The sequence below is a fragment of the Penaeus vannamei genome, chromosome 26 (genome assembly GCF_042767895.1).
Source record: "Penaeus vannamei isolate JL-2024 chromosome 26, ASM4276789v1, whole genome shotgun sequence".
Taxonomy (NCBI): domain Eukaryota; kingdom Metazoa; phylum Arthropoda; class Malacostraca; order Decapoda; family Penaeidae; genus Penaeus; species Penaeus vannamei.
In genome coordinates this window covers 12,708,384-12,718,222 of record NC_091574.1, presented here as the reverse complement: position 1 = coordinate 12,718,222, position 9,839 = coordinate 12,708,384, and the positions used below count along the sequence as shown (strand labels likewise).

At 36.4% G+C, this 9,839-nt stretch overlaps 1 protein-coding gene across 1 annotated transcript in view; it reads left to right on the top strand.

The window, feature by feature from the left end:
- Positions 1-313: 313 nt before the first annotated feature.
- Positions 314-9,839, top strand: part of mRpL32 (mitochondrial ribosomal protein L32) — a 39,075-nt gene continuing 29,549 nt past the window's right edge. The window contains exons 1-3 of the mRNA XM_070140052.1: positions 314-468; positions 7,829-8,083; positions 8,746-8,888. Of these exons, the coding sequence (XP_069996153.1) occupies positions 381-468; positions 7,829-8,083; positions 8,746-8,888 (486 nt within the window). The 5' untranslated portion in view covers positions 314-380. The remainder of the gene's footprint in view (positions 469-7,828; positions 8,084-8,745; positions 8,889-9,839) is intronic.

Below are 9,839 nucleotides of genomic sequence, written 5' to 3'. Positions count from 1 at the left end.
TTACGACGGAAGCAGGGTTAAGAAACTATTAAGGATTTTTTCGTAAAAAATATGATTAAAGTTTGAGCATCATATTAGGATTATATATTTTTATACATAAAAATTTAATTGTGTAAACTTTATGAAAATGTAAAAATCTTAAACATACAAATGAAATGTAACGTCTGGGGCTTTGTATTTAAGATTATTAACCTCAACCAACCAGTCATATTTCATTATTTCCATCCGTATGGTAAATATAGTCGCATTAATTTTTCGACGACAAAATAGGTGTAAAAATATTTAATATCAGCACAAGGCATACTTCGAATAAGGAATTCTGAATCGCGAGTACCTAACACATTTGTGTCTGAACCCTGGTGCCGGAGAAGACAGTAAACATGTCGAAAGTGTTGAGATTCTTACAAGAAAACTTCTCGTTGGCAGAGAGAACCCTCGACAGGTTGATAAGCAGTGTGTTTTCACATGGTAAGGCAACTTAAAAATGATATTTGACAGAGTTTCTTTTTCATAATAATGGAAAGACTACCTACAAAAATCCTCATGGATATACTTTGGCTCATGAATTTGTATAATAAATAATCATTAATTGTGTGCATTGGTTAACAGTTGTTAACCCCCCCCAAAATCCACATTTGACTTGTATTGGTATTTACTTTAACGGTAAGTTTGGTAATTTTCTATATTACGTCCGTATAACCGATATCGACGATTTTGGTATCGTTGGATTCCTCTCACTCTCCACATTGCAGATTTATAGTTTTTATTGAGCGGAAACCCTCCGTTAGCGACAAACTTGGCCCCGATAGCAGGGGAGGGCATGACAGGTTCCAAGGAAAATACAGGGTTAAATAGCCATAATATTATAACGCACAGTGAAAAAAAACATGGTTATTCACATAACTTTCCATTGCGACCTGCAACCCCCCTGGGGGGGGCTGCGGCCCCCAACCCCCATCAAGGAAACAAAACCTCTACCACGTATTCCTAGCAATCATCGTCGATGTCGGAGTGGCGGGCGTAATATTACAATTACCTCGTAAGATTCCCACTAAATCAGCATATTAACCTTGGCATAGTCAGCATTGTATATAGAGACAATTGTAGTATAATCAGGACGAACAGGGTGGCCCGCCTTCGTCGGCGGGTTTTGCGTCCCTTTCGATGGCCTCAAGGTTGAGTTTCCCGTCCTCTGGAATAATGACATCCGTATTCCTAACTGAAATAACCGTCGCGTTCAGAAGTCAGTCAGTGGAGGGTGCTCGTATTCGGAGACGGAATTTCTGTGCGAAATTGCAACTAGCCAGGAAAAAATGCTAGAGATGTGCTTTTGCCACAGCCTCCGCATCTAGTTCGTGTGCGCTCTATCCTGCCGTGAATATGTGGTGGATCTTTTGTTTCCTGAGACCCCCCAGGGGAGGTCGCAGGGGCCACAGCCCCCTGCAATGCAAAGTCATGTGAATAACCATGATTATTTTCACTGTGAGGTTATATTATTAGGGTAATTTATATATTACGTCCGCCGCTCGGACATCGTTGCCCCCGCTATCAGGGCCAAGTTTCCGCACATTAAAACCTACATATTTGCATTGTATAGAGTGAGAGGAATCCAACGATACCAAAATTGTCGATATCGGTTATGCGGACGTAATATAGAAAATTACCAGTTTAACACTGCCATCCAACCTTATTATTATTGGAATATCATGTTTAGAGGATCTGGACAACTGTGGTATGGATGGGCCAGACTGTAGAGTTTGGTATGCTCCCTGCACAAAAAACATTTGGTCAGATTCTGTCTGCGCAAATGTAGTTCTCGGGTAACTTTCCACCCATGCTTAGTTCTTTTTTAAATCATCATCTTTGCATAAAATTCTTTTGACCTTTCGGCATGCTTGTTTCATCATCTGTCCGTATAAATTTAGACAAAATGATAGTTTTCATGCATGAAAAAAAATATGATAATCCCCACGCAAGAAAAATACTTTACAGTCTGGTGGATGGGTTCCTCGCCCACCCTTTCCTATAGATATTATGCAGCAGAAATTCCCCCCCTCCCCCAATAACCATAATTCTGGTCACAATAGCAGAGATCATTTAAGGTACCAGAGAAATTGCTGGGGTAAATATAAATGATATTTACAAAAGGTAATTAGTAAAAATGTTCCTGCCTATCAGATTGCGATTGGTATCATTGGATTCCTATCACCATCTACAATGCAAATATGGATACAGGTCCAGTTTCAAGTCACCTTCTTTTAAACGGAAAATGGGTAATTGTCACCAATAGCACCCTCCCAGAGGCTAAGTTGAGAAAAATTATGTTTTTCTGTAGGTAATCCAATGATTTCATAGATTCTCAACATTGTTTCTTCTGCAAATTAATCATTCAAGAGATGGAGTAGCATTTCTCCATCGACAATCTTGATTTGTTAGTCCCGTTAGCAGGTGAGGGCATGAATTATATCAGGGAAATTATGGGGGTCAAACAGTCTGAGACACCCAGAAAAAAAAAATTGCCGGGTGTCCCACCATTGTGGCGCTCCGAGTCAGCAGCGGGCCACAGCCTGTGCGCAGACAGAGTCCGGGCCAGCCCCGAGTGCCGATTTTGTAGCCGCCCAGAAACTTTTATTTTCAGCCGCAAAATATACCAGCGGTAATAGGTTAAAGTATTTGCAGATATCTATCCTCCTCCTCCTGAAGTTCCTTCCATCCTACCTGTCTCTACCACACCCACTTGAATATTCACATGAATCCTCTCTATCATAACAATGTCCTTCTCCAGATCCCTCCCTTCCAGACATATTTCCTGATACTTCACCACCTTCTCCAGTCCCCATTTCTGATCCCCCAAATTATTCTTCTCCTACTTCTCCAACAGCCACCTCTGTTTTCCTTGAACAATATCCTTACTCCTTCCCCATTCACAGATACAATACAGTTCACTCAATCACCCTACTCCCTTAACCCATAGCATACGGGTGGCATGTACCTACATGCCATGGCTGTTGTGGACCAAAAAACAGATGGCATCGTATCATGCCCATTCCCGCGCCACTAGCTCGTCGGACGGAGTTTGTTTGTCTCCAATAGTAGCGGCTTCATTTATATGGTAAAAATCTTAGGCAATGGCACCTTTAATGAAGGTAACCCTTCAAAATTATACTTTAATAAATCATAGCAAAAAAAAATAAAAAAATAAAAAAATAACACCCTCTAATCTTTGCTATCTAGTACCTTCCCCTCTCCCCAGATATTCTCCTACTTTTCCAACAGCCATTTATTTTTCCTTGAACATTTTTCCTATACCTTCCCCTGTGACATATAATTCTATACTTCTATACACTATAATTCACTCAATCGCCCTACCTCCTTAACCCTCCCCTTTCTACTAATCTCTGTTCTAATCCACTTACTCCCCTCTTTTCACTACCATATTATCCTATAACGCTCTCAAATCTTTGACATCTAACACGTTTTATCATAGTCTTTAACTTTTCCTTGCCCTTTCTGACACAATACTTTACCATAGTGCTAGATGATCTATGATGTCTAGCATATTTATTTGCTTCAAATATTAAACATTAAACATTAAACATCTCCATAGACCTTAAAGAATCCACCATATATGTACAGCAGGATGATGCAATAGAGAATCACATGGGTATAGGAATGTAGCCTGAATAGAATGTGGGGTATTACAGATCATCATCATTCATCCATCAGGTTAATAAGTTATCATTCATAGTCTGTATCTTACTGTCTTCACCATGTGTGATGTTTGTCCATTATATCCTGCTATGAATACGAGGAGGATTTTTAACATTTTAGGGTGGGAGTTGGGGGATGACAGCCATTAGACAATATAGTAAGTTGTTCTGTGTTTGTGTTATTACAGTATCATATTTTGTGTATATTACTCATATCTTACCCCACAGTTTACCTGGTACTTTTCATACCCTCCCAAGAATAGGAGTGAGGTTTCTGTGGCAATTGTCTTATAGATGTGGGTAGGAGAGAGAGAGAAAGAGAGTGAATCCATAAATACCACTATCTTCATGTAATATATGTGAATTTCTTGTTAGTAAGGTTGCACTTGCTAGAGTGCAAATCCCCAACTACAAGTTAAAAGATTTATTCAATAATCTATGTTGCCATGACTAGGCATGCCCTTTATTCACCACCAAAAAGATTAGCCTCATGTTATTTTCCATTGCAAATTATATTAGAGAAAATATTGCTAATAGTTTAAGAAGTGGCATCACCCCCCAGTCTCTATTTCTATTACTCCAGCCACTTTTGGGAATCAAAACATTGCCATATGAGCCCCCAAATCCCCACCCAATTGCCGTATTTCCCAATCAGGAGCTCTGCCTTGGAAACCCACCCAATCACCATGGACTTAATCACAGCATTGCATTTTTTACAACCAATTTTCTTCATTTCTATTATTGTTCTTGCCAGCACTAGTTACTACATATATCAGTGAGTTTAGTTTTTTCCTTTCTTTATAATAATGTCATTACATTTTCCTGTAAATGCATACTATGTGTTGCATAATATTCAAAGAATCCGCAATGCTTAGTTCGTATAGGAGGTTAGTATAGACATTAAGGTCTTTTCTGGGACGAGGTTTCTCTATGGGAGGACATTATGAATAGTGTGACCAATCCCATCCTGTACCTGACAGACAGTCAGAGTGACTGCCCATGGATCCCCAGCCATAGATACCCGGTATTACTGTTGCATTAGTAATAATTCCAGCTAGGCCAGCTTGTGGGTCATTGGGAATCTTCCCTGTCTTTGTTGGTGGGAAATGTGGTAAATAGATGTCATGGAGCTTATATTTATGACTCTCTACTACCTGTATTATTTTTTGCAAATATAATGGTATTAAAGAAAGCTAACAAAACAGTATGTTCTATTAGATGGTATGGTCAGATTCTTCACTTTCAGTGTCTGTATCATTTCCAAAAATACCAAGGTTTACCTGAACTATAATTGAGATATCTCTGATGATAAGAATGCTTCTGCACCTACCTCCTCTGACATAGACCAAGTAACCTCATCTTGTGTGACTCAGAGTAACTAACTGGAATCTACATGCTACAAAGTGTAACAGCTTCTGTAATTACATTTTTTATATTCAGCAGAAATTAAATACCTGATATAAGGTTTGGCCCCACCAAGCCAAAGCCCAGCTTTCCAACTTGTTCTTCAAGCCATTTGGATTAGGAGAGGGGTGTAGTTACTGACTTAGAAGACCAAGAATTTGCAAAGAAAATTATTACTAGATTTATTCTAATCACTTCAGACTACATGAAATATATTTCATATTGTCAGTGAAAATCATGTTGTCATAGATGGAAAATTTTAAATACTTTAGCTGCAAAATTACAACCCAAAGGAATAATCTGTTATAACAGGTGATTCATAACAACTGATAAAAACTGCTTTCAGAACAAGTGATTCATAACGCCTGTCATTTTATTTTCTAATATTTAAACGTGAAATATTTTTTCCTTGATAATTTGACATTTGTATAGTGCATCTGGGACAAATTATTGTCCTGGTAGTTAAAACAATTATTGTTAATCTAATTGTTTTGAGTGTATGTTACTCTGAAGCCACCAGGGATGGCATTTACATACTCGCCATGTCCACTGTGAGCTTATTCTATCAATTGTCTTTACACATAGATGGCTTCACAAGTACTAGGGCAGCAATGAGCCAATCATGGGTACTTCATATCTCACCTGTTCACCCTTTTCCTTGATTTTCAGAAATATTTTTTGATATCTTTTAGAAATATTTTTTGATATCAATAATTCTATAATGATTACAATGTTTATAGTAATAATAACAATGTTGATATTGATAGCATTAGTATAAAAATTGTTTTTCCCACAAACTCAAGGAAAGGTGAAACTAAGTGAGATCACAAGGTCTAGTAATTGACTCTTTAATAGCTGAGCAATTGTAAAGCTATTTATGTGCAGAGACATTTATCAAAACATACTACAGTGAACACTACATCTTCCCATTGATGTTAGGTTGATTTGGTTTGTAATGCTGCTGCTAAACTGTTACATTTTATTGTGTTATGCTTGGAAAGGCTTAGAATATAAGATAAAAACTAAAGGTTAGTATAATAAATTTTACCTGAAGCAACTAACTCCTTTACTGTCATGTAATGAGTCTTGTAGTGGAGATCATATGGAGCAGTTGGTAATTCAAGTTATGGTACTTTGGTCATGTTAGTCTAGTGATAGTTTTTTATCCTCACTGTTTTTTCTTTATCCTTTGTTCTTGTTTCAAAGAAAATATTGATGTTACCTGTTATATACATTCGTGGTGGAATGGATAATGAAACACTCGGGTTATTACTGGGCGAGTGAGAGTGAATAGCTCCTAGTTTGCTCTTACATGATGACTAGTTTATTAACCTTTCAAAGTCTAAATTCAGCTTGTTCATGCCCTATTATAGAGGTAATTTATATATATATATATATATATATATATATATATATATATATATATATATATATATATATATATATATATATATATATATATATATAAATTCAAGTATACATGAGTATTAGTAATGATAGAATATAACAAAAGGTAGGATTATCATATCATATGAAAATATATACCTTAAGATTATAAAAGATTCTTTAATGTGATGCATGTGATAACCTAATTCTTTACAATCATAAGTTTTTTTTTTTGTTTTTTTTTTCTTCTTCTTCTTCTTCTTCTTCTTCTTCTTCTTCTTCTTCTTCTTAATGAAATTTGAAAAGGGGATCTTGACAGATTGTTAGGACTTTATTGCAATTTATGCTTAAAGAATTTTCTTCCTATCAAATATGCTGTGTTATTTAGTCACATCCAGAAACTTAAGGGGGCCGTCGTGCTCGAGAAAGAAGTTCAGCATTTATGATCGGATTTTCACAATTTTTAAAATATATTATATATACATATATGGTGATAAACACCACCAAATTTCATATCATTTTGATAATAAACAACAAAGTTATTTTTAACGAGTTGTTGAAAAAGTTTTATATTTTGCACTTTATCCATTAACCAAACTAGTTTTTAAAAAATACCACATATACTCAATACCTAAAACCTTGTCTAGATGGATTTTAGAATTTCCTCTTAGTTTTGTGGGAATTTATTGTTTCTAAATGTTCAGTCTTGTGAACTTAAGATATAATATATGGACTTCTATTATCTCTTATAACCTCAGCGATAGTGATTCGAACCCCCACTGCCATTGCAAGGAACTTGCAAGACGTTTACTCTAACCACTAAAAGGAGTGTGCAACTAGGAGCTATCTGGCATCCATAAGGATTACCTATATATTCCTGATATCAATGCGGTATGGCATTATTCCATCTTTCATTGAATACACCTCAGGATTTCTGATTTGGGATTTGAACTGCTCTTTCTATATATACCAAGTGCCCATAGGGAGTGTGTGTAAAACTTCGCTATGCTTATTGATGTATGAGTAGGTAGGTAATGCTGGATAGTTCCTAGTTGCACACTCCTTTTAGTGGGTCATGTATCAGTGGTTAGAGTGATCGTTTTAAAAGTTCCTTGCAATGGCGGTGGGGGTTCGAATCCTTTTTGGAGAGGTTATATATTCATGATATCAATGCGGTATGGCATTATTCCATCTTACACTGTATATTGCACCCCGTATGTGGTGAAAATCATCAAACATATAGATACTGATATGAAGGAGAATAAAAGAAGTTAAAAATGAAGCCTAATGGAGACTGCAAAGCCACTACCAAGTTCTTCCCTTTTCAGGGCCTCCCCCCAGTGTAGCTATGGTGTGTGTGGAGTACGTTCCACACCAACAGGCCATTTCAATCAGCCAGAGTCCGTTTGAAGACTTGATTGGTGATAGCATCTTGTGGGCTGTGCCCAAGAATCGCAGAAGTAGAGAGAAGAGGTTGACAAGGAAGTTTGGTTCAGAAACGGGCCACAAAAAAATGCTGCCAGTATTGAAATTGCTCACTTGTAACAACTGTGGCCATGTTCATGAACCTGGCCGTCTGTGTCGTAAGTTTACATGCCTCCTTTTCAAAGTTTGAATTCTGTTTGTGTATATAGTGAAGTTCCAGGACAAAAGAGTTTTTAAAATATGGATGAATATTTAGCAATATGTATTCTAGGTAAATTTACCTGCATTTATTTGGTTATGTATAAAGATTTTTATAACAGGTGTTTTTCTCTCTCTCTTTCTTTTTTTATTTTCTTTGTGGTTAGTTTCTATTTATATAACTTTTATTACTAGTACACAGGGATTTTGCCTTTGTTCTGCATTTAATCCAGTAATGCTATCATATTTAAATGACCTGCCCACTGCAGTTTTATTTTATTGATATTGCTTATTCATGAAGGAGTTAATTACTAGGCATACCTGACCTCATCTGTTTACTCCATTCCTTAAACTTTTATGGAAAAAAAATTATCATTATTGTTATGTATTATGTTATAATAATGACAATGAAAAAAGGATAATTACATTGATGACAATTATGATAGTAATATGAATTTTAGAAATACACATATTTCATGAAATTATAAGGAGGTGGGTAAACTGGTGAGATCAGACAAGCTAGTAATTAGCTTTTTGGAGCTATTTATGTATAAACAATATGAAACATAATCATTTTAGATAGAGTATTCTTTGAAAGCTTATATTATGATTACCTCCCCAGCAAATTGTTATGGCAAAATAAAAGAAGTGACAGAAGCCATGCAGAATGCTATGAATGCCACTCAGGGACTGAAACCAATTGAACATGATGTGCTTCCAGTCTTCAAAGGGGAAAAAATTAACACTGAAGATGGATTCTTTGAGGTATGTGTTGTCTAGTTGTACATGGGAATGTATTGATACACAAACTGAAAAATCTGTATTGATAACTTAACCCATTAGCAACATTACATGGCTTCAAAATCAGTGCGTAGACGAGTCCGGGAACATTCCCGCATGCTGCCTGTCACAGGCGACAAAATCAGAGCACAATCTCTGATCTAGCATCGCACTAGCGGGATGCCCAGTAATGTTTACTTTTCCGGGTCTCTCATATATGTGACACCTGTCGTAAGTGGGTTAAGCAGAAAATAGATATTGATACCTTATAAGCTGGAAGTTGATGAAAAATTTTGCTTAAACATACATTTGTTATGGCAAATAATGATGCTCACTATGATGTTTTATTGATATGTTACTGTCACCCCAAAAATTAGGCTATTGGAAGGAATTTTGGCACTCATTACAGTATTGTCATTTTATTTTGATATAAGTTAGAGGCTGTTTTGATATTTTGACAATAAATGGTCAATTGATAATTATGCTGATAATGAAGAGTATTTACAACACTCAAACTAGCGTTGACCTCAGAAAGCAAGTAGTTGTTCAAAGTGTAGTGTACCTCCTAATTCTGGATTTTATATACCCCCTTGACCAATCAGACCACACCTCATCACATGGGAAATCTGAACAGACTATTTAAAACTTTATTAATACAATAACTTGGCACTAAACCGAATTAGGCTGGACAACGTCAAATCACTTCATGGGAAACCAAGCCCAAATGCAGGTTGACCAACCCCCTACTGCTGGATGGCATGTGCTTACATGCCATTGTATGCTTGGCTTAGATTCAAGGGGCATATATGCCATGGTGTGCCAATCTCATATTTTGGGTGTATGTATAGTCATCCCATGAGTTTTTGTTATAGTTATGACAAAATATAAATTTTTTGCCACTGAAAATGTGATGAAGTAGTAATTTTCCCTATTCTT